Source organism: Varanus komodoensis, unplaced genomic scaffold, assembly GCF_004798865.1.
Source record: "Varanus komodoensis strain SLA01 unplaced genomic scaffold, ASM479886v1 scaffold9, whole genome shotgun sequence".
NCBI lineage: Eukaryota > Metazoa > Chordata > Lepidosauria > Squamata > Varanidae > Varanus > Varanus komodoensis.
The window spans coordinates 5,119,550-5,145,724 of record NW_025336598.1 but is presented as its reverse complement, the minus strand read 5'-3'; the positions used below and the strand labels follow the sequence as shown (position 1 = coordinate 5,145,724).

Below are 26,175 nucleotides of genomic sequence, written 5' to 3'. Positions count from 1 at the left end.
ATGACAGATGGTGGGTTGAGTGATTTTATCCTTAAAGTGCTGGGCAAAGTCGTCACAGAGAGCTACAGATGGTGCAATAAGATCCTTTTTAGGGCCAGAATGTAATATGGCCCATATTAGACAATAGGCCATATTTGCTACCTAGACTTTAGCCAAGCTTTTGAGATAGTGCCCATGGCATTCTGATAAACAAGATAGCAAAAACTGGACTAGATGGAAAAACTATTAGGTCGATCCTAAATTTCCCATAATTACCATGTCCCTCCCCTGAGTTATCCTTCAAATCTGGTCTGGCAGTGTCTTAAGATGACTTGGAGGGAGATAACATATTCCCACTGTTAGGTCCCTCCCCCTGTCGAATCCCTTTAGTTTATTATTTATTTATTTATTTATTTATTTAGAAAACTTATATGCCACCTCATTTGCATAAGCCTCAGGGCGGCTTCCAATCCATAAATAAATACAATCAATAGAAATACATAAAATACTGGAGACATCCTGGCAAAAAATTTTAAAATCAATAAATAAAATCAACAATTGAAATAACATTTAAATAAAAAGGTCTTGGCCTGGCGCCAAAAAGCGAATAATGACGGCGCCAGGCGGACCTCTCTGGGGAGCACGTTCCATAAGTTGGGTGCCACTGCAGAGAAAGCCCTCCTCCGGGTACACACCCTCCTATTATCTTTCATGGAGGGCTCCTGGAGAAGGGCCTCTGCCACTGATCTCAAGGGGCGGGAGGGCACATATGGAAACAAGTGCTTCTTTAGGTAACCAGGTCTCAAGCCGTTAAGGTCTTTGTAGGTGATAACCAGCACCTTGAATTGGGCCTGGACTTCAATGGGGAGCCAGTGAAGCTGACAGAGGACTGCAGTCATGTGAGCACAATGCCAAGTCCCCGTCAGCAACCTGGCAGCTCTATTTTGCACCATCTGAAGTATCCGGACTGTCTTTGAGGGCAGCCCCACATAGAGCGCGTTACAGAAGTCTAATCGGGAAGTAACCAATGCGTGTGTCACTGTTGCCAGGCAATCGTCCTCCAGGTAGGGACGCAGCTGATGAATCAGCCGAAGCTGAAGGAAAGCGCGTCTCGCCACCACTGTTACTTGAGCTTCCAACAATAGCTCTGGGTCGAGGAGCACTCCCAAGCTGCGGACCTGTCCTTAAGAGGGAGTGCAACCCCATTCAGGACAAGGTCCAAGTCCCCCACCCCGAAGCCCGACCCACCTATCAACAGGACCTCCATCTTGTCTGGATTGAGCTTCAGTTTATTGGCCCTCATCCAGCGCATTACCTCGGCCAGGCACCGGTTCAGCACAGCCACTGCCTCACCTGGATTGGTTGAAAAAGAGAGGTAGAGCTGGGTATCATCAGCGTACTGATGATTCTGCAGCTCACACCTCCTAATGACCTCTCCCAGTGGTTTCATGTAGATGTTAAATAGCAGGGGGGACAAAATGGATCCCTGTGGAACTCCATGGCATAGCTGTCATGGCACAGAGGTAAAGTCCCCCAGCACTACCTTCTGGAATCGGCCATTGAGATAGGAGCGGAACCACTGCAAAGCAGTGCCTCCTACCCCCAATCCTGCTAGCCTATCCAGAAGGATACCATGGTTGATGGTACCGAAAGCCACTGAGAGGTCCAGGAGGACCAACAGGGATGCACTCCCCCTGTCTCTCTCCCTGCACAAGTCATCGTACAGGGCGACCAAGGCAGATTCAGTACCATAACCTGGGTCTGAAGCCGGACTGAAATGGGTCCAGATAATCAGTTTCATCCAAGTTTCACCCAGACCGCCTCTACCAGATCCCCATCTGTGCCACATTCTATCTCATTGCATACTATCCCATGCTCTTCCTGCTTATTACTCATCCTTTTAGCTCCTAGATGATAAGACACACACAGAAGGCTGTTTCTGCAGCACACTCCACATTGAAGAGACCAGACACTATGTACTGAATGCTGGAGGAGGACATTCCATTTCTTTTCCAGCATCCCAAACCAAACTCAGTCATAGATGAGTCCATGCAGGGAAGATCACAGTGGGACCATGTGATACCAGTAGAAGAGGAGAACAACCACTTGGATGGGATGGCATAGAGGCTGCACTGTACCCATCTGCTGATGTGCCTGGCTGCAATATGCAGGACTCCCACAGAAGACCTGATGCTACATCAAGTATCTCCCCATTGATTGGGAGGGTATCTTCAAAGTTTGTATGGATGAGAGGATAGACATCCTCCAAAAGACCACATCAAAAGCGCAACTCATGGGCTTCCAGCATCCAGCAACCAAGCCATGTAAGTGGTTCAGGGCCCCTTACTCTCAGTATGAGAGGAGGGCCTTCACTGAACACCTCCCTAGACTCCATCCAGCCCCTCAGCCCAGAAGGCATCCGCCTTAGATAGGCATGCAAGCACCCAGAGGGGAGTAAACATCACCACTGATTGCTCCTACAGCACCCTCCTAAGCCCCCACCTTTGATGGGCATCTCACCCATCATATAACATCCAATTCATGGGTCCTATCCACTGTGGAGAAAGGCTACTGGATCAAGTTGGATACTTATCTGCTGCTCACTACCATGAGAACCATAAAATAGAAGAAAGGGGCCAGAAGGCCATTGGTTAAACCCCTTGCTCACTGTAAGACTCCCAGTTAAACCATTCCTCTCAGATGGTTATGCAGCTGCCTCTTGAATGCTTTCAGTGTGGGAGAGCCCACAATCTCCATAGGTAATTGGTTCCATTGCTGTACTGCTCTTACAGGACATTCTTCCTGCTATCTAGCCAGAATCTGACTTCCTGTAATTTGATCCTGTTATTTCATGTTTTGCACTCTTGAATGATTAAGAACAGATCCTGGCCGTCCTCTTTGGAATTCTAACCCTAAATCTTTCATGTACTTGAAGAGTGCTCTAATATCTCTCATCAGTCTTCTCTTCCCCTTTCAAGGCTAAACATGCTCCAGTTCTTCCAATATCATCTCTAACCCTCTCTCCAAAGCTGGTGTCAAAGGTTGACATGCTATTTTCCAAGGCGGACATAGAGAGAACCCATCATTTCAACCTTGCTCAAGGTTTCCACTCTCGATACTTCATGGTACTGAAGTGAGATCCAAACCAATCCTGGACCTCAGAAGCATCCATTGGTTTATCAGCCTACAGAACGTCCTCCCTCTCCTGGTTCACCTTGATCAATCTGAACAATGCCTACTTCCAGGTCATCACAGACCACAACTATTACAAGCACTTTTTATGCTTCCAAATTGGGGACAAGATATTCCAATTCTCAGAACTTCCATTTGGCCTCTCAGCCACCCCCAGGGTCTTCATCAAGTGCATGGTTGATGTCTGCTCACACCTTTGCCTTAAGGGAGTACAGGTCTTTCCCTACCTTGATGACTGGCTGCTAGTCACACGATTTAAGGCAGAACTGATACACTCCACCCACACCACCTGCTCCCTCATACATAGCCCAAAGGTCTGCAGATCACAAGAAATCTGTTCTCTCTCCCTCCCAGTTCATCCTCTTCATACGGACTTGCCTTGACTCACCCTCAGCGATGGCTCTCTCCCTGACTTTCAGTGCAACCATGCTAACCCAACTCATCACACCACCACAGTACACCAAATACACAGCCTCATGACTGTGACAGTACCATCGGTCCCCTTTGCGAGACTTTGAAACAATTACCTGCATCTCTGGTTTGCCCATATATTCCATGCACCAGACAACCCATGCAGGACACATCTTGACATCCCCCATCTGTCTGGAATAGCCTTCACTGGTGAACTACTGCCCCTCACAACCTGACAAAGGGCACTACCTTCTCCCCGCGAGACCCATCAGTCACCATCACCATAGATGCATCCCTATCAGGATGAGAAGCCTACTGTAATGACCTCCAAACCCAGAGGACCTGGAACCACCAGGAATTCTGCAAGCATCTTGGAGATGCTATCTGTCCACAAGTCCCTGATTGACCTCTAGTTTTTCCTGCAAAGGCATCACAGCCAGGTAACAAAGGACAACACAATCATGGCATTTTATATCAACAAGCAGGGTGGCACACAGTCCATTCTATTGACAAAGCTGGCAGTCTGGACTTGGGACCTGTGCATCAACCAGGATTGCCATCCATGTGGTAGGTTTGAGCAGCACCCTGGCAGGCATCCTCAGTTGCATAAGTCTCAATGTGCTCGAGTGGCAGCTGAACACTGGAAGCATCAACAACAGCTTCAACACATGGGACCCACCCTTAGTCAACCTGTTCACCACAGCTGACAACATGACATGCATGAACTGATGCTCCTGGGCAGAGCAAGGGTCCAGCTCTCTGGCGGATGTCTTCTTCCTCAAATGGTGGGGGGCCCTATTCTACATCTTTCCCCCTTTACCTCTGATCATAAGGGTGCTAACAAAGATCAGAATGGACAAGACACACATCTTCATCACTCCACGGTGACCAAGACAACCATGGCTTGCCCAGCTCATCTCTCTGCTGTGGAACCTTCCTCCATCTACCACACATTTCAGACCTGATCTCACAGGACCAGGGCCAAGTGCTCCACCTCAACATAGGGACCCAGGCGACAATTTCCTCATTCCACCCACTACTAAAGTGATGCCCAGTCTTTGCATTCCTATCCTGTCAATGTCTCAGGGGCTTTGAAAACTTGCCTCTCCCATCCATCCCTACATGCTGGCATGAAACCTCTCAGTCAGGCTGCAGGCACTGACCAAGAAACCCTTTGAAACATTGGCCACAGTCAACCTCTGCCCCCTCTTCTGAAAGGTTGCCTTCCTGTCAACCTTTCAGCCAGACATGCCAGCAAGCTGTGCATGCTTTGGTAGACCCTCCTTACCTCACCTTCCACAGAAATAAGGCAGTGCTCAGACCAGACCCATCCTTCCTCCCTAAGGTCATATTGGTGTTCCACTTCAACCAGAGCTTTGTCCTTCCAGCCTTTTTCATAGCTTCTATCAGCTTGATGGAGCCTACCCTGTACTTGCTGGGTGTTTGAAGGGCCCTTTCCTTTTCAACTGAATGGGAGGACTGAATCTTTCTGGCCTTAACCAAAACATTTCTGCTATGGCAAACTGAACAAGAGGGACCCACTTTCTGCTCAGAGATTGACAAACTTGATCATGAACACCATTTCCCTGGCCTATGAGCCTAGCCAGTCTTCTACTTGCAGCTTCCCCAAAGGCTCAAAGCAATGGCCATATCCACAGCCCTCCTTGCAGGAATCCCCCTGCAAGATGACTGCAGAGCTGCCACATGGTCCATGCCCTCGATGTTCATCAAGCACTACAGGGCCTGTACAAGGACTGACTTCTCCTTTGTCAGAGCAGATTTTTTTCTCAGCCCTCCAGTTATAACACCATCCCCTCCATCCTTCTTGAGGTGAGCTTGCTAGTAGCCCATTTGTTTGATGTACAGAGACCACGAAGAAGAAAGTCAGGTTGCTTACCTGTAAATGTTGTTCTTTGAGTAATTAACATAACCTATCCATCAGCCCTACTTGGTGTTATTTCTATGACAATTCCTTCCTTGCTTGTCAGGGGCAAACAGGGGTTGGACCAGGTAGTACTTCACTCCTCGCACGGTCTGGGGACCTATAGAACTGATAGAATGGGTGGGAGAGTGGAACAGGTATGGGAGGGGTCCTGCCCAATTAAATGCTTTGCTATAAAAGCTTCCTTACAACAGATAAGAGTGTGCATCCTTTACACCTCAAGTTGTTTTATTCTCCCAAATCTACATGCAAGCATCCCAAAATGATATCTTAATTTAATCTGCAATGAAGTAAATAAATTCATACTATCTGAACTGCTACACTATATGAACTTAGTCTTGATAACTTCCAGCTCTTTCTGAATTAGGCATAGAATAAAAGTTTACACTCAAAACCTGGAAACCTCTCTTTGCCTTTTTTTATACTAGGAGCCCTTCTGTAATGGGAATACTTGCGGCAAACAGAAAATTCCTTGGAGAGATTGGTGTCCTGGATGGTGGAATGCATATATACGGGGGAGAAAATGTGGAGCTGGGCATCAGGGTAAGAGCTTTATTTCTCCTCTAAGTTAAGATAATATTGCTTACAAATGCCCTGGTCCAGATCTACACACACATTCCAGTGTGAATATAGAATTCCCTTCCCCCATGGGCTATGCATAACTCCTATGGCCTATATATTATGTTAGTTGCAAAGTCGTGCCTGACCCATCACAACCCCATGGACAACATTCCTCCAGGCCTTCCTGTCCTCCACCATATCCCAGAGTCCACCTAAGCTCACACCAACTGCTTCAGTGACTCCATCCAACCACCTCATTCTCTGCTGTCCCCTTCTTCTTTTGCCATATATTGCTCCCAGCATTAGGCTCTTCTCCAGGGAGTCCTTCCTTCTCATTGGGTGGCCGAAGTATTTGAGTTTCGTCTTCAGTATCTGGCCATCTAAAGAGCAGTCAGGGTTGATCTCTTCTAGGACTGACCGGTTTGATCGCCTTGCAGTTCAAGGGACTCGCAGGAGTCTTCTCCAGCACCACAATTCAAAGCCTCAATTCTTCGGCGCTCAACCTTCCTTATGGTCCAGCTTTTCACAGCCATATTTTGCAACTGGGAAAACCATAGTCTTGACTATATGAACTTTTGTTGGCAGGGTGATGTCTCTGCTTTTTAGTTTTTTTTTAACCATAATTTATTTATTTATTTATTTATTTAAAACATTTCTATGCCGCCCCATTCGCAAAAAGCCTCAGGGCAGCTTACAAAACAAATACCATACACAACATAACCTTAAAAATTTTGGAGACATTTCGGCATAATATAAAACCCAATATAAAAGCTAATAAATAATCAATTAACAATTAAAATAACTTATAAATAAAAAGGTCTTGGCCTGGCGCCGAAAAAAAAATAACGATGGTGCCAGGCGGACCTCTCTGGGGAGCGCATTCCATAGGTGGGGTGCCACCGCAGAGAAGGCCTTCCTCCAGGTACAAACCCTCCTAATATCTTTATATTAATAACATTGCATCAGCTCAGATGGTTGGATGAGCAAGCTACTTTAGTTTTTCCACTTTCTCATGTGAAAGACAGTACTGCAAACTTTCAGGTCCTGTTTGGAATATGAGGTGGCCAAAATAGATCTATTTTAACCTTGCTCAAGCTTATGTGAGAGTTGACTTGTAAAAATCAGGCCCTTACTTCATCATAGCAGTATGAAACTTACTTACCATCCCTTTTTCATATATCTTAGACCAAGTGGTGATGTTATCCATGGCAATGAACTCTTTCTTTTCTTCTCATAATAAGTAACTGTAAGTTAACAACTGTAAGTAAATTCTCACCTTTGCTTAGTAAATGACTTAGTTTTCTAGATAAACAAGCCCAATAATATCAACTAAAAAAGCAACAACAATAGTGCAGTTATGAAATTAGAAAACTAGTAGCAGTTGTGGGGCACTTGCCATGAATCGAATCCCATGCCACTGATGGCTTCAGTGAGTGGAGTAGAAATTGGTCACTGCAATTGGTGCTTGACACACACACTCACAGTGCTGCTCTTTTGCACCACTGTCACTGCTGGCAGTAGCAGGTGGGGAAATAGGCCAGTCACTGCAAATGATGCATGCATTCACAGGACCACTCCTTCATATTGCTGCCACTGTCACCAGCAGTAGTGGCAGGGGAAAGTCACCAGCTGTGAATGATGGCTAGTGCATGTGCTCACAACCACCTTCATAGTGACCAACCTTCCCTGAGCATGAACACCCTTTCCATTTCTGGCAACCTGCCTACAGTAGCAGGCAGAGTTGCTGATTGTGCAAATGGAGATACACAAGCTTGTGTGGAGTCCCTCTTGGCTTGGCCTGCTTTGCAGGATTAGACCAAGTGTGAGAGAAATTCTCTCGATCTTGGAGAGATGGATTTCTAAAGGGTTAGTCCCAACCCTACTTGTGGTAAATGGGAGATTCAATGATTAGACAGATGGAGAGCAGGGTTTGTGATGGGTGTGGAGATAGTATGTTAAATTTCTGTCCCATGTGAGTTGTGAATCTCAAATGAGTTTGTATATCATACTGGGGTGGGGTCAGTGTTCATGGTCCATGTTGATATCAGTGAAAATAAGTCAAACCAGGGATCAATCAACAGGGGTGATTGTATCTAGCATCTGGATCAGTCAGGGGTGTCTGAGAGAATGGTCCAGGTTGGTAGCTGAGGGTCTAAGAAATTTATGGCAGGACAAAGCACAGAGCTGAAATATTGTTGTCTGCACCAGTCAGCTAGTTGGTCATAAACCAGCACAGCTGATGAATTCTTGGGAAGATGGCCACTTGAGAGGAGCAACCTCTGAGTGCTCTCTACTTTGTCTTGCCAATTGACATTTTATTTGCTGCCAGGTGAAAGCTAGTCCTTCTCTTCACCTTTATGACAAAGATCCAGAGACAGGTAACCAATCAGGTTTATCAGGAATGTTTGATTTGTTCTGGTACCATCAAGACAACAAGTTAAAGTAAACAAGGAACTGTTTTAAAATCACCTACCAGACACATTCTCCCCTTCTTTCATTCTTCTCAAGTTTTTCCTCTTTTCTCCCCCACTGCCAAAAGTCAAGGAACTATAATTTGCAATCTTTGACAACAAGGACAACAAGAGAAACAATCTTTTGCTTACCCTAATGAAGCTTATGCATAAACAGCCAATTTTATTTAACTATATAGCAATAAAGCCCTAAAGTTATCTGTTAATTGCACCAAGAGGTTACAATGACTGATTAGGTGTTGATTCTTGCGTGCCTGAGTAATCTGCGAGGATTGGCACTGGCTGGTGGGGGAAAAGAATGATTATGTGCCATTTCTCCCTTCTTTGCTGAGTTGAACTAGGAAGAATTATCCTGTAGAATATATTTTAAAGGTGGACTTGTGGATGACTCCATTCCCAGACAAAGGAAAAATAGAGAATTCCATGTTTTTCCAATTTTTCATGAAAATCAAAGTGACATACTTAGATTTCTTTAAACTGGTAATTGCAAAATTGGTGCCATCTTCTGGACAGGGATAAAATCAACCTTAGGAAAGATTTACTTGACACAGAGAAGAGAAGATTACCATATTTTTCCATGTATAAGAGGATACTTTTTCTTTAAAATATTTACCTAAAAATGGAGGGGCATCTTATAAATTATTATTTTAACCTTAAAGCAATAGAGTGGACAAATTTTGTTGGGCTGAAAATTGAATTGTTTTGATGGGATTATAGCCAATGAGATTTTTGCTTTTTTATGAATGTATTTAAATGTTGATGTCATATGCTGTACCTGTGAATTGACCCTTGGCACCTTCTTTTCCTATATCCCCATTTCTTTCTTATTGTTAGTTTGTGAAAATATATTTTTTTAAAAAATGAGAAAAATCAGCACAGGTGGTTAATCAGGTCAGTGTATTGCTTTGCAGGAGAGCCCCATGTTTAGGCAACAAAGATGAAAAATATTTATGATTGCCAAAATATGGAATAGGGCACCCACAGTGACAAGCTCCAACACACTAGAAAGCACTGTTACTAAGGCAGCTCCTGGAAGGAAGAGCCAGCTCTTAAATATTTCTTTCCTCAGGGCCCCCAGGTGCTGCTCGTGAAGGCCCTGGAAGCTGCAATAGAGTCTGGGACCACTCCTGCAACTACCAGGGTCATCATTCTGCTGCTAGACCAGGCAGATGGAGCCCTGGAGCTGCCCAGATCCTGACACAACTACAGTGATCAAGGGGGTGGATCAACATTTCTATGGGCGATGGTCATAACAACCTAGTTTATTTAGCTTACAAAACAGATGAGTAAGAGAAGAGATGATAGTGGTGTGCATAATTATTCATGATGTGGAAAAAGTAGATTGGGAGATATTTTTCTTTAATCTCCAGTAACAGTAGAACCTGGGTTTGTCCCATGCAACTGATTGATGGGAAATGAAGATAAAAAGAAAAAAAAGATGCACTTCTCAATCTAGTACATACTTAAATTATGGAACCATGAAATGCAGTGACAGCTACCAATTTCAATAGTTTTAAAAGGACATTAGAGAAATTCATGGAGGAGAAGGCTATCAATGGCTAATACTATGGACTGGCTATATGCTACCTCCCCCATCCAAGGCAGTATGACTATGGACCCCAGTTGCTGGGGAACTTGGGCAGGAGGTGCTGTTTTACTCATGATTCTTGTTCCTGGGTCCTAGCAGAGCAGAGCAGAGCAAGCTGCCACAGCTGGTCTGGGGCCTCTGGGATACAAGCCACCAAGCTTCCAGGGAGCAAGTGAACATGGGGGCAAACAGGAATTTGGTGGAGGAGAGCTTGTAGTGGAAGAAGAGACAAGGGCAGGCAGAGGCAAAGCAGAGATAGGCAGAGGCAAAGTGAGGCAAAGCAGAGACAAGCCTGAACTAGCACAGCCAGAAGCAAATCAAGGTGGCAGAAGAGAGCCCAGAGGGAAGGGAAAATGAGGAAACTCACTGGAACAGGGCGACAGACAAAAGTGTAGAAGACAGCAGAGGAAGCCCAAGTGGCTCCACAAAAAGTTAAGTGACAGCCTGAAAGAAAAAATGAACATGTACAGGAAGCGGAAGCAGGACCAGGTCATGAAGGAAGAATATAAACAAATAGCAAGAGATTGCAGGGACAGGGTCAGGAAGGCTAAAGCAGGAAATGAACTGAGAATAGAAAAGGATGCTAAGAACAACAAGAAAGCCTTATTCAGATACATCCAGAACAAAAGACATGAGAAAGAGAAGGGTGTCCAGCTACTTCAAGCAGATGGCAGAGTGATAACAGATGACAAGGAAAAGGCAGAGGCACTCAGTTCCTACTTCGGCTCAGTCTTCTCCCAGAAGAAAATCTACAACGAAGAGGGAGTACAAGCGGGAAGTGAGAGATGGCAGCCCAAGACTGACAGACAAATGATCAAGGAATACCTAGGTGGAATAAATACTCTCAAATCTCCAGAGCCTGATAAACTCCATCCCACTGTCAAAGCTAGTAGAGAAATCTCAGAACCACTGGCTATCATCTTTGAAAAATCTTGGGAAACAGGAGAAGTGTCAGATGACTGGAGAAGAGCTAATTTTGTCCCTATCTTCAGAAAGGGGGAAAAAGATGAACCTGGGAACTATAGACCAGTTAGTCTATAGTCTATAGATCAGTTAGTATGACATCAATCCCTGGAAACATTCTGGAGCAAATTATAAAAAATCCATCTGCAAGCATCTTGAAGAAAATGTAGTGATTAATAGAAGCCAGCATGGATTTATCAAAAATAAATCCTGTCAGACTAATTCAATCTCAGTTTTTGACTGGGTAACCTCAGATGGACAGAGGGAACACTGTGGACAAAATTAGAAAGGGGCAGCAGAAATTGATCCAGGGTTTGGAAACACTGCCCTATGAGTAGAGACTGAGAGAACTGTGCATGTTCAGCCTTAAGAAGAAAAGACTGCGGGGGGGGGGGACATGATATCCCTCTATAAGTACCTCAAAGGGTGTCACAAAGAGGAAGGTCAAGATGGACTGCCATCTGAGTGGGATGGTGTAACTTGGTGTCCTGAAACAGCAGGGGTTTGGACCTGATGGACTTCATGGCCTCTTCCAACTCTGCTATTCTATGTTTCTGCTTGTCAAAACCTATTGGCAACTGGCTGGCCTCTATGTGAATACAATTCTGGATTAGATGGGAACCAGTTTTGGTGTGATTTGATCCCTCATGGCTCTTCTTATGTCCTGATGATGGGCTCACAGTGAAAGGCGCAATAAGCGCTCTGTTAGGTCTTCAAGCATTTACTTCATTGAGAACATGAGGGGCAATGCACACTGGTCAGGTATTCCAGGAAACCTGAGAAAATGAGTTTGCATAGTTTCTAATATCTCTGGATGCTGTCATGCATGCTTATTTAAAGGCCAGTGAAGGGCTAACAGTGGTTTTACAGGAACACTTTATTGCATCAAAGTGGGGAATGGTTCACTTGAGAAATTTGGAGTTCTGCTTTTAGGGTCTTCAGTGCTTCTCAATGAAGCCTTTACCTTGCAAATGCCCTGCTTCAAACATTGCATGTTATCCAGATGTCATGCACGACCTTGTTGTGCTTCATTTGCAAATATCATTTTTTTCTTACTACTTCTTCTATCTTACTACACCAGGAAAAAAATCTGGTAAGCCTAAAGAAATTGAATAATTGCACAATGATCAAGTTTTGTCTAGCTTCAGGCCAAAGTTTGTAATGGAAATTGCTTCAGTCATCCTGTAAGATGACTGTGATAGGATAGGATCACAGGAAATATGACCATGTTGGTCATCTTGGAGCTCTCAGTAGTTTTCAAAAGAATTATGTTATCTTTGGATAAGCTGTCTGAGTACTGCGTGTGGAGGGTACTGTAGAACTTTCATTCCTACTTAGATGGCCAGTCCCAGAAGGTTGTGCTGCAGGATTATTGCCCCACTGAAATTCTGCTATGGGGCTCCTCAGGGCTTTATTTTATCTTCCATGCTTTTCAACATCTACATGAAGTTCTCAGGCGAGATCATCTAGGAATGGGGGTTCAGTTGTTACCATTATATGGTTGATACCAAGGTTTACCTTTCTCTTTTATGTAACGCAAGTGAAGCACTCAATACTCACAGGCAGTGTTTAAGCAAAGTAATGGACTGAGTGAGGCTTTATAAATGGAGGCTCAGTCCAGAGAAGACCAAAGTACTGTTAGTAGGTGGTCTGCCAATCTGGCTAAATGGCACCAACAGTCAACCTGTTCTGCTGGGTGTTTTACTCCCCCTAAAGGAGCATGTGGTTAAGGGGTTCACTTAATTTCACTTTGGTGATTGGGAATTTCGTTCAATCTGCTTAGAGCTGATGCATCACCTATAACCCTATCTGGACAGTTAGACTTTTAAAAGTTGCTGCAACATGTTATACATGTGACTGTCTTTGAAAATAGTATGGAAACTTCAGTCTGTCTACAACAGAGTGGCTAGACTGCTATCTGGAACTGGCTGATGTGGCCATATTATGCAATACTTCACCATCTGCACTGGCTACCATTCTATTTCCAGGTTTGCCTAATCCAAAATTCTGCCTTTGATTTTTAAAGTTCTGAATGGCTGCAGGCCAGGTTATCTGAAGAAATGTCTCCTTCCATGTTTTTCTGCCCAGACATTAGATTAGAATCTGAGGCCTTCTTTCAGGTGCTCTTGCCAATAAAACAAATGGCTACAAGATGAATATAGTGGTGGGATCCCATTTGTGGAAAGCCCTCCCCTGAGGGGCTCACTTGGCAACTATCTCAAGGGAAAGCATTCCACAAATGAGGTGCTATCACTAAAAAGTCTCTGTCTCTCAAAGGCACTAGCCTTTCCTCAATTGGTGGGCGCATCTGGAGGAGGGCCTCAGATGATAATCTTAATATCTGGGCAGGTGAATCTAAGAAGAGATATTCTTTCAGATAACATGTTCTTCTCCCAGGAATTATAAAAAACAGGTTTTTAAAGTGCTTTGAGTACTTTATTTTAATGTTGTTTAAATATTGTTTTCAGTACTGGAAGAAATTTATTCTTTGCTGCTGTTTTTTTCTTAGGTTACTATTTGTCTTTGATAACATCTTGAATAACAGTTGGGTGTTGGGTGTGTATGTGTGTGTAGGAGATAATTTTTGTCAGGAAAACAGCTTGGTGTGGGGAATGTTAACTACTCATTTTCTGTGCAGAGAGAAAGTCCTACTTCTGCATGGCTATTTCAAATGGACCTCTCCCCCTTGCCAACATAAGGGATACACTGATATTTCAATGATATGTGTGACTTTACAGCAACCCTGCTGCTTGAGATCCTTTGCCTGGAAGTGGGGAGGAACTTAACCTTGGAATTTCACAATCATATGCTGGACTTCAACACAGATGCCTCCCAGCCAAAAGAACCATGCACAGTGGCTTTCAACTCTACTATTATTCACCTCTTAGATGGGAGCAAATGGGATCAAAGAAATGTATGCAGTACACAGACATGCATTAAATTTGGAAAAAAAACATACATATTGATATTTTCTGAACCTTAGTTGATGTATATTTTCATGGTTGCATTTACAGAAGTGGTGAAAACTATATATGTATTCTGATTTTATAAGGTGTTTGTTTTATGATTGCAGGCTTGGCAATGTGGAGGGAAAGTTGAAGTCTTACCCTGTTCAAGGGTTGCCCATCTGGAGAGAGCTCACAAACCATACTTATTGGATTTGTCCCTTGCTATGAAACAAAATGCATTACGTGTTGCAGAAGTGTGGATGGATGAGTATAAATACATGGTCTACTATGCATGGAATGTTCCTATTGAGGTTATTGGCAGACAGTATTTTAGATATTAGCCAGTATGGAGAAATGAACAATGAAAGATTTGTATGGCTGTTTTAGCTGTGGAATACGGATTGACTTGATTCATGCTGTATTTTATATTCCAAGATGCTGAAGCTGTGTTCTAACTTGGCTAATGCATCTCACCAGCTCCCTAGTTTTGCTGTCCAGCTGATATGTATAAACAGTTCCCAGCTCATTGCAGTTTTAACAATTTAACCCTGTGACATTATAGTTATATAATATCATTATATGCATTTATTTTTCTACCATATTTATTGAACATGTTGGAAGAAAATAATAAAATATGTAGAGATGCTAAACAAAATAATGTTCTTGGAATTCCACCTCAAAAGTATATGGCAGAGATGGGAAAGCTAAGCAAATTGCAACTAAAAGGTGAAAGGTTGGAGTACCTTTTCTATAGGGAAAGGTTAAAGCATTTGGACACTTTTGATTTAGAAAACTAAACTAACCACTAATTTTGAAGAGAGGCCTTAGCTGAATTAGAGAGAAGCATTGCTTCATATTCCCATTGTAAAACATATTTGACAGAGCAAACAACACTTTTAACACTAGCCAGCTCCACATGTCGTGAGTGGAGCTGGCTAGAGCTGGGGGTCAGACTAGATGGCCCAGGAGTTCCCTTCTGACTCGCTCTGTTTCTATGTTTTAAACAGTGAAAACAGCTATTAAACTTTCCTGAGAGGAAAGCCATGCAAGTGTATACATTATGACCAAAGATTGCTTTATCAAACCACCAACTGAAAAAAATCCGTTTCCAGTCTATGTATATACAGTATGATGAAGAACTATAATAGTGAGTTCTACAAGTTAATTATTTACAGGATAAAGAAATACCGCCCTCTTGTTTGGAATCTAGTGCCAAATAATTTATTTGGGTGACTCCAAGCTGGAGCATTAACTGTGAATTATAACACTTTGAAATATTGAGTCACCCCATTAAAATGGCACTGATTTCAGAACAACAAAAGGAAGGTATTGACATGTAGCTTTATGTCACAAGAGGTAGTGATAGTTACTAGCCTATATGGCTTTTTAAAAGGAGCAAACAAATGTGTGGTTAACTTTATTAATCATGGCCAGCCATTAATGAAACCCACATGCTCAGAAGCATAGAACTCTGAATAGCAGATGATGCTAGGGACTGACATCATGGATGGCTATTACTGTCTTGTCTTCTTGTAACCTTTGGGTTGGTCACTTCTGGAAACAGCCAGGAGGAATAGATGGCCTTATTCAACATAACATAAGAATTATTTCTTGCCAGAATCTGAAGATTTCATTAGCTTCTTGTGTGAATCTCGAATTTAACAACTTAAGATGACCAGTGCAGCTTTCAGAATTCAACTGAATTTCTATAAAAACAGTTTTTCTGTTAAAATTTCAGGGATTTCAAACTGTGGAATTTTAGCAAAGTTATGATAAACAGTTTTTAGTGTCTGGGAATATCCATCCCTGTAGCACTGTTGAAACTAAGCAAGCATTAATCTCTTCAGCAATTTGAATGCGACAGGAGGGAAATCCCATAGAAGCTACTATGAAGTTTTCTGTGAAGGAGCATAAACAATAAATTAAATAGTACTTTTCAAACATGTTCAAATGCAGTTTTTCATGTTTGAGCTGTGTATGAAAGCAATAATTTTCTTTTTTCAGAATCCTGGAATAAACTATGGAGATGTTTCTTCTAGGAAAAAACTAAGAGAGAAATTGAACTGTAAAAGCTTTGATTGGTATATAAAAAATGTATATCCTAATTTAGTACTTCAGACCGCCATTGTTGGCTATGGAACAGTAAGTATTAACTAGTAAGATAATACATTTGTATTTCAGAAGCAAATACTGCTGGATGTACTGCCAGGGTTGATAAACTGATCAGTAAAGGGTTGTACCATGTGGCCTTTGAGTAACTTCTCAGTCTGATTTTTTTCTTACATCTCTTGCTGTCTCCATTGTGCAGGATTTATAAATGCCAAATATTTATTTATTTGATTTCTATCCCATATTTTTTCTTCTTTAAAGAACTCATAGTGGGTTACATCATTATCCTCCTCCTGCATTCAATCTTATGCTCACAGTAACAACTCTGTAAAGTAGGTTGGGCTGAAAGTCTGTGACTGGCCCAGAGTCACCCAGTTGACTCTATGGTTGAGTGGGGACTAGAATGCAGATCACCTGAGTTCCAGTTCTGTGCTCTTCACCACTACACCACACTGCCTCTCCAGTTTCTGCACTTGGGCTGTCAATGTTTTATTAGACTATATCATGCCATAACTAGCTTATGCATGTGTAGACAAACAGCAGGTACAAACTTTTTAAGTAACATTTGCCAGGTGGAAGTAAGTTTTTCAGTTTTATTTCTAGAGCACCATTAAGTCAACATTCACAGAATCATAATCCATATGGAAGAGTCCACTGGAGCAAAATAAAAGTAGACATTAAGCAAACGTCTCTGTAGGGAGTATTTCACAACTGGGAATACTCAGATAACAATATGCCTCACCTCTAATGGTAGGAAGGGAGATCTTAATGTATGGGGGAGCACAAGTAGAGACAAGTACCCTGGTCATATGCTGTGAAGAGCTTTAAATACCTGAAGGAGCGCTTACATCCATATATGCCCGGCCACCCCTTGAGATCTGCGGGAGAGGCCCTTCCCCGGGAACCCTCCATGAAAGAAATTAGGAGGGTGGGTACTTGGAGGAGGGCTTTCTCTGCGGTGGCGCCTAAGTTATGGAATGCGCTCCCCAGAGAGGTCCGCCTGGCGCCGTCATTATTTGTTTTTCGGCGCCAGGCAAAGACCTTTTTATTTAAGCGGCATTTTAATTGTTAATATTATTGGATTTTATCTGGCCAGGGCAGCTTATTTTATATTGTTATTTTTGTATTTTTAATTTTAATGTGTATATATTTTTTAAATTTAAAGTCATTATTATTTTTAACTTATTGTTGTAAGCCGCCCCGAGGCTTTGGCGAATGGGGTGGCATAAAAATGTTTTAATAAATAAATAAATAAATAAATATCAAGCCCCACACTTTGAATTCAGCTGAGATCCAATTAGCATAGCATAGTAATGATAACAACACACAATCCAGTTAATCCATCATCTGCATTTTTCAAGAAGGACAGTTTCAGAGCAGTCATAGAAACATAGAAACTGAGCGAGTCAGAAGGGGTCTCCTGGGCCATCTAGTCTGACCCTCAACTCCAGCTGGCTCCACTCATGACATGCCTACCATATGCATGTCCTGCCTATCCTTGAACACCCTCACTGATGGGGCTTCAACCACCTCCCATGGAATCCCATTTCATACCCTAGGGGTCCTAACTGTCAGAAAGTGCTTCCTGGCATCCAAATTGAACCTTGGTTCCCTGAACTTTGCTCCACTGGAACACATCCTGCCCTCCTTTGCAGGGGAAAACAGGTCTCTACCCACCTCTGTGTGGCACCCCCGCACATACCCATATGTCACCAACAGATCCCCTCGGAGTCTCCTCTTCTCTAGGCTAAGACCCAGCTCCCTTAGTCTTTCCATTGTCTTTCCTAGAATGGACGTAAGTGGTTTCCATTTGGTCAGCGGTATCCATTTGGATACTTGTGACATGGAACGGTGGGTTCAGTCACATGCTAGCATCTGTTGCATAAACTCTGTTTCACCATTCCAATGAATAGACAAACCTGAGACTACTCTGCCACAGACAGCCATGATGATGTTGAAGCTGGAGCCAAGCACAGAGTAGGATACCATTCCATACACATATTGTTTAAATAATGCACACATCTGCATGACAAGTAACAGTGGCTTTTAGGGTGGTGGTAAATTGGTCTATCATGTCATATGAACCCCACTGGGGTATTTCAGCATAGTATGTTTTTGTGGTTTTCAGAAACCACAAACAGAAATAATGGTCTGTTCTATAGTTTCTCAGTACTGTGATAGCTTGTTTTGTCATCTGAATGGGAAAACACAACTCATCATAGTACCAAGGTCAGCACCATACAACACTTGGAAAGAGCACAACTGTCAGAATGTGTCCTCACTTTGCCTGACCCCTGTCCTAAAGACCTTTAGTGGGTAATCTACTGGTTTGCACTGGGAAAGGTGCAACATTACTCAGTTGATTTCCCCTATGATTCTCTTGCACACACGCAGGATGGGCAGCGGCGTACATTAGGGGCTACACATCTCAGTGAATTCCCTCTCTGCCATCACTTTCATGCACAGGAGCAGGTGATCAGCTAGCCATTGCTGGAAAAGGAGCAGTATCCTGCCACCCCTCTCATGCTGAAGTGAAAGAGGCAAGAATTTGTTGGAGGGAGGCTGTTTGGGGCTGTGTACCTCAACAGATGCCCTTGCTACCCTACTTTCTTGATGCCCCTTGCCAGAGAAGTAGCCCTAGCCCAGCATTTGCTTCTCAAGCACCAGGTTGAGCAGACCTTTTTGGCAAGCGGCAGTGAGTAAGGGGACAAGTGCTACCTTCCCCTTGCAGCCACTTGCCAGAAAGATGCTTTGGTGGGTGCCATGTTGGGGATGGCTCTCTGGCAAGCAGCAGCTAGACAGTCAGTTCTGCAGGAATTAGCTGAGTAGAGCTGCCACCACTTGAGTACTACAACCCAGCGATTCTTCCCTCTCCTGTTCACCCGAGGCTTCCCTCTTGTGCATGCAGAGTGGGCAGAAGGAAAATCAGTTGACCAGCACCTTACCTTACCTTACCTTACCCTACCCTATCCTAATGGGTTCAGAGTTGTAAACCCAGCCATTAAGCAAGTCTCTTCTACCTCCCAGATAAAAAATGAACTGAGTGAGGACATCTGCATAGATCAAGGCCCAGTTCCTGGAAACACTCCCATAATGTACAGCTGTCATGGATACAGTCCACAGGTAAGGGAAAGATAAAAGATTAAAGTTTAAGATTAAACTGCTTCTGTGCCTGATTATTGTCCCATGGTTATTGGTTGTTATAGTGGATGTTTTATTATACTTTATGGCTATATAGTTTATACTGTTTTCATATAGTTTATACTGTTTTCACGAGTATTTTATATATGGTATTTATGAATTTAATAATTGCAAACTGCCCAGAGAGCCCATGGGCGATGGGGACACTATAAAAATAGAATGAAGGAATGCCTCACATTAGAAATTATTTCTGCTGCAGGTCTCAGGGCATGATCCATTAAGTTCCTATGTAAGCAGTTCATAGTGTTTCATACTCAGGAGGGTATCTGTATAGAGCATTATGGAGCCTTTCCTTTTAGGCCAGGGCAGGGCAAATTTTGTGCTAAGCACACAGCAATGTGCATGATCATTACTTTGAATAATGCCCATCCACATATTCCCTAAAGGTAACCAGTGGCTGATGATTTCTCATGGCTATCTAGGAAACAGTGTAGTCACGTTCCTATTGATTATATTTTACCAGCTTTTCAAGCAAAAATGATCTAACAGCAAATAAAATTTAGCAATACTCAATGCTCTCAGACTTGGAAACTAGAAAGACAATTAATTAATTAATTAATTAATTAATTAAGGGAAGGAACATTTCAAACAGAAATTCCTCCTCTACGATGCCATGAAAAAGAAATGAAATGATAACAGATAGTTATAGCCATGGAAAGCAGGAGGCAGACTGATCTTGGAAGGATCAATGAAGAAGAGTGGTCCCAACAGAGCAGACCAAGCAAACAATCCAAATCTGTTGAATGTACTAGCTGTTATTTGGGAACTGTGATATATTTCAAACACATTCTTCCTTGATTAGGGTTTTTAGTTTATCTTCTATTGCTGGTGCTTTGCTGAGAAAGTTTAGGGGCAATCCAGAAGTCCTTGATCCTCTGACTGATGACTTGGCCCTGATTATCCATCAATCTCCTGTTAAACCAGAATGGAACAAATTCCCTGCAACTGCTCATTCTCTGGCTAAAACCAAATTGGTTTCTACCTTGCAATCACATGCTTAATGGGAGGAAAGGAATGCAATGAAGTACTCCAGGCAGATCAAAATCAACATTCCAAAACTGCTGGTTCTCCCAAACTGGGGAAGCATTTAGTTTGCCAAATATGGGAGGATTCTTACTGTAGAATATGAAATATTTGGAGGATGCTTACTGTGCCAGTTTCCCATCAATCTGTTCTCCCAGTTTCAAAGATGTCTGCTCTGCCAATGTTGAGCTTCCAGAGCACTTCTGATAGATTGCCACTGTCCTCCTCCCAGAGGATGTTGTGATATTATGCTGGCTGGCTTATAGCTATTCTGAGGAGGAAGTGTGACAAGGGTTTTGCTCCTCTGAAGTCAGCAATGATGATTTGTAAATAGTATCAAACATACCAATATGTCTAATTAAAGCATTGTAATATTCTATTGTTAGCACATGTTCTATCTCAGTACTGGAGAGCTCTATGTTGGAGGCTTACGATCTCGACGAAATACAGTTGACAGATGCATGACTGACTCTGGTGAAAGAGAGCTGCCCATTATAGAGCAGTGTAATGAAGCCATTGCAAAAGAACTGAATATGCATTGGGATTTCAAACAAGTAAGTTTCTAATTTAGCAATTCAAAAAGCAACTTAGAAAAAAGAGAACATACAACATTTGCCTTGAAAGATATTTGCTAGATTTTTCCTTAACTGCCTTATGGTTTGTGAATCAAAGGTTCTGAAGCTCATAGATGTCTGGACATCATAGCAATGGTACATAATTTACTTGTGCATTTTCTAAAAAAATGACAATGTATTGCTATCATAGAGACTGGAACATATTATACCATCAGAGAGAGAGATCAACATCTACTTTGCTATCCATGATTTAGAGCTGAATGCATTTAATTATTTCAACACTCAGATTTTGAAACTAAATTTGCATGTATACATGAGAAATTTCCCCTCAAAATAGGAATTAAAGTGCTGCAATCTTATATAGACTTATCTGGGAATAGGTCCTATTGAACTCAGAGGTGTTTATATCAGGTTAAACATGTTTAGCATCAAGGTTGTAGATGCTGGTAGGCCTTTAAATTCAAGAATTCATAAGCTTTCATTATCAACTATTAGTATAACCCAATACCATTGCTTGTCAGCTGTCACATTCAGTAAATGGTAAATATTGTTGCTGTTATGGCATATGCACCAGGGCTCCAGGGACTTTTCTAGTGCCCAGAATTTTGGGGTTTTACTCTGAAGATTCTTTCACTCACCCTGTGTAAGTATGATCAAAACAAAAATATTTGAGGGTGATCATTTCCACAGCAATAGGTAGAAAAAAACATTAAAAAAATTTAGATGAAGAAAAACTCTAATGGATGCAGTCAAGTCTGCAGTCAGGCATACCCAGGACAGCAAAGAAGCAATGTCTCATTGCCTCTGTTGAATCTTCTCTTTATCACCCAGGGCCTATTAAAAACTAGCCCCAAGGACATTCTAATATGCCAGGCATTTCCAGGACAACATCTCTTATAGTTATTGAGACTTAGACTCCAGAGTTACTGCACATGACCCAAGTGAGCTACTCAGAGCACAGCCTGGCCTAGTTGCATTGCATGAGTTTCAGGTGGCAGAGCTCAAGGTCATTGAAAAGGTGCTTGGACCAATTAATGCAACTACCTCAGCACTGGATTCTTGTTCCTCTTGATTTATTATACCAGCAGAAAGGGAACATCCAGATGGGCTGGGGAGGTGAATAATGCCTCCTTATGAGAGGTAGTGGTCCTATGCTGCTTGAAAGAGGCAGCGGTGAGACCACTTCTGAAGAAATCTGCCTTGGATCTTAATAATGTTAAGCTATTACCAAATGTTCCTTTCCCAGGCAAGGTTCTTGTGCAGGTGGTAGCAAACCAATTCCAGGCATTCTAGGATGAGACTGATTATCTGGATCCATTCCAGTTGGGGTTCAGACCAAGTTTTGGCACAGGAGGAGCTTTGGTTGCCTTCTATGATGACCTATGCTGGGAGAGAGATAAGCAACACATGACCCTGTTGATACTTCTGGACCTTTTGGAGGCTTTCAGTACCCTCAACCATGTTATCCTCCTGGGACAGCTATCTAAATTGGGAGTGAGGGGTAGTGTACTGCAGCTGTTCTGCTCCTACTCGAACAGCCATCTCCAAAAAGTGATGCTTGGGGAATATTACTCCATAGATTCTTCAGCATGGTGTTTCCCAAGAGTTGGTTTGCCTCCCTTGCTATTCAGTATCTATACAAGAGAAGTCATCTGGAGTTCACTGAGATATACCATTGGCACTGTAGCATGTGTATTCAGTTATTATCAATACTGGTTCCATGCCAAGTGCCACAAAGACAGACATCCAGGCCATGGGGCAGTGGCACAAAGACTGGCTCTCAAGCTCATTTCCTTTTATAACAACCCTGTAAGGTAGGTTAGACTGAGAGCCTGTGACTGGCATGCAGTGAACTTTATGGCCAGAAGGAGACTCAAATCCAGGACTGAAGAGGTCCATTCCAGCACTCTAACCAGTATTAGCCTATGCTGCAATAAGTTGGCATTTTTGTAAATAATTCTTCAAGTGCTGCATCATGGAGGGTGATTGCACAAGGACGTAAGAAGAATGATGCTGCATCAGACCAGGAGTCCATCTTATCCAACATACCATTCACACAGTGGCCAATTAGACAAATGAAGACAACGTCACTAATATTGCTACCTGTGAACATTGAATCTATGGGTAGTGTAACACTACGACTAGAACACTATGAAGCAATCTGGTGTGGAGTGTACTGTGTAACCTGAGACAACAGTGATTGTTCAGGGGATGCAATGAACTTGATTAGGAGGAATGACATTTGCTGCTTTGCCTCAGGCAAATAAAATAAGATGCCAGATATCAAATATTTGGGAATATTTGGAAAATGCTTGACGCACATTGAAGATGAAGAGAGATTGTTCAAAATAAAAAATTGCAGAAAGTAAGATTGAGAAGGTTTTTAGCTTCTAAATTTGAGAAGCTAGATTTGAGCTTACATTGCCTATAAGTTTCATGTGTTCTACTCCAGAATTATATATTGTAATTTGTTTTTTTCTTTTAAAGTTAGCCTATTTTTAATAGTACTTGCTGCAGTCACTAATAACATGTTTGCTTTCTATTCTAGGGATCATCTATAATCAACAGGAAAACTAAAAGATGTCTTGAAATTGTGAAAGAACAGGAATCCCCATATTACAGACTTGTTATGCAAAACTGTACAGGTCAAAAGTGGATTATTCAACACACTGTGAAGAACTGGGGGAAGAAGGAAACCAAAGGATAAAGAGAACATTTTTTGCTTTCTTATTGAAGAGAATAAGTTCTGACTGAAAAGGGTGATAAATTGCTTTTTATTCTTGGGTATGATCTGATTTTTATGTTGCTGGCCATACTGCGCATATAACAATGAATGATGCAGCTGAAGCATCATGAACTTCTCGATGTGGTAGATATAGATGTGTATATTTGAGATGAATTATATATGTTAAAAAACTCTTGACTAGGGATAACAGGTGGTATAGACACACAAAATCTGCAAGACTGGAAGGAGAAACAGGAACTCCAATAAACTGAATGGTATAAAAAAGTTTGGAATATAGCAGTTAATGATAAGTTGATGTGTGAAATAAAGCTGAAAAAAGGATTGTTAAAGAAGAATGATTTTAGGTTTATTGAACATGTATTAATAAAAGGGGAGGGTACTAAGCCTCCAATGGCCGTATTACAATTTTGGATGGAAGAGGTTATTTAAGAAAGAGTAGAAAAATGAAAGGGGAAAAAAACCAAAACTAGGCAGTCATGATCCTCATGGAGGGGTGCACTAAGGGTTTGTTTATGAGATGATTTTTGTATTTGTATCTTTTATTTTTTTAAAAAAAATCTGTAGTATACCAGGCTGGGAAAAGCTGTGTTAGTGTGTAATTTATTTGCAGAATTGCTCACCACAAAATATGATAGTCATGAACTTGACTGGCTTTAAAAGTTATTAGACAAATTCATGGAGAATTGGGTTATAAATAACTGCTTGATGATGAATATTTGCAGTACGAGAGGCAGGATACCTCTAAATATTAGTTGTTAATGAATATTTAGCTTTTTGATTTGTAGGCCAGCAAAATCCATAAGGACCATGTAATGAAGCAGCTTTTTCATCATTATTATACAAGAACCCAACATACATTGCTGAGAAGAAATTTAGTGTGTATCTGTCTTCACTGCAGAAAATGCCTGAATTGATTTTTTCCCGTTTCTAGGGCTTATTGAGGACGTAAACATTTGGTATCCAAGCAAGAGTTCTTAACACCTCAATGTTATATCCTTTAGACAAAGCCTTTGATCTCTTCAAAAGGGAAACAGTGGGATATAAATAAATAAGTGTAGATGGCCATAGCATTTTTTTCAATTCCCACCTACAAGCTTAGAAAATCACTTCGAACTTTTACCTGCAGTAAGCTTCTCCTCTTCCTCTCACAACAGGCACAGGAAGAAGTGCACTGGCTGCTTCTCCAAGGTCTTAAAAATGACCTCACAGAGGGACTTTTGGAGGTGTTCTGGGGACCAGTGACAGGAGGGGAATACTACCTCCAAGTTTTGACGTATGCTGGCAGTATCTCAGCCTACTTCTCCCACATTAAAATACATAAAGGTGACCTTCACCTCTGTCTCCTCCTGCCCTCCATAGGATGCTCATAATACTCTGAATTCAGGGTTACAGGCAGTCCCATTGGATTACACCCTAAGGAAGTAAAATGTGATGTTGCTTATCTTCTGGCAAAAGATATGATTCTTTTCTGTGTACCAGATGGGAAAGTAGCCAAAATAATGCTGATTTTCAGGAAATCACAGTGTAATTTCTATAATGTTTATTCAGGGTAAATCAATTAGAAAGTATGACTAAAGATCATATTATTAAGCATGTAGAAAAGCATGTCTTTAGGAAGAATCAGCAGGGCTTGGAGTATCAACAAGCTGGCAGATACTATGCAGTTGGACTACCAAAAATGCTTTTGACAAAGTCTTGCAAAATAATCTCTTTAATAAAAGTTACAACCTTGGGACAAGAAGACGGATCCTCTTAAAGATGGGTAACCAGTTAAAGAACAGGAATTGGAATGAATGAAATTAATAACAGGGGTGCTCAAAGGATCATTATTAGGATTACTTCTAATTAACTTGTTCATAAATTATTTGGAGTTAAGGGTGATCAGGGAAGTAGTCGACTTCTGAAAAATTAAAGCAACTGCAAAGAGCCCTGGAAGGTTCTGTTCAAAATGGGTGAATATACAAAAAAGTGAAAAGCAGGAAATGAGGTTCAGTGTAAGCAAGTATAAATAGATCCTGTTTGTTCCCTCTTCCTCCCTTCCCCTAGTCCCTCTCCCACATCAATTCTACTCTGTTGCCAAATGCTTGATTCAGTTAGGGTCAGTCTTCAAGCCACATGTTATGGAAACTGGAGAGGTAAGCTAGGACAGTAGCAGTGCCATGTGCAAATTCCCAGCACATTTCTTCTCCAGAGGAGGAGCCTGTCGACCCTGGCTAAACAGAGGATGTGCAGCTGCTTCAGAAGACATGGAGCTGCTACTAAGGAACAACGACCTGGAAGATTGCCCACAACCCAGATGATCCCCTGGAATGATCTCCGGTCTTAACAGTGCCTGCTTCTGAGGAGGTAGCTCATCAGAGCCAGACATTTGGGTCTCCATGGTAGCCACTTTGTGCTGCCAAAATGACTGTCTATGGGACAGGTAGTTGTGGTTGTGAACAGAGAATTTTAGAAACTGAAGAAGAT

At 42.1% G+C, this 26,175-nt stretch overlaps 1 protein-coding gene across 1 annotated transcript in view; it reads left to right on the top strand.

Moving 5' to 3' along the window:
- Window positions 1-23,670, top strand: part of GALNT8 (polypeptide N-acetylgalactosaminyltransferase 8) — a 42,491-nt gene extending 18,821 nt beyond the window's left edge. Inside the window, exons 5-10 of the mRNA XM_044418242.1 lie at window positions 5,953-6,067; window positions 14,181-14,366; window positions 16,060-16,197; window positions 19,192-19,287; window positions 20,775-20,942; window positions 23,512-23,670. Of these exons, the coding sequence (XP_044274177.1) occupies window positions 5,953-6,067; window positions 14,181-14,366; window positions 16,060-16,197; window positions 19,192-19,287; window positions 20,775-20,942; window positions 23,512-23,670 (862 nt within the window). The remainder of the gene's footprint in view (window positions 1-5,952; window positions 6,068-14,180; window positions 14,367-16,059; window positions 16,198-19,191; window positions 19,288-20,774; window positions 20,943-23,511) is intronic.
- The last annotated feature ends 2,505 nt before the right edge of the window (window positions 23,671-26,175 follow it).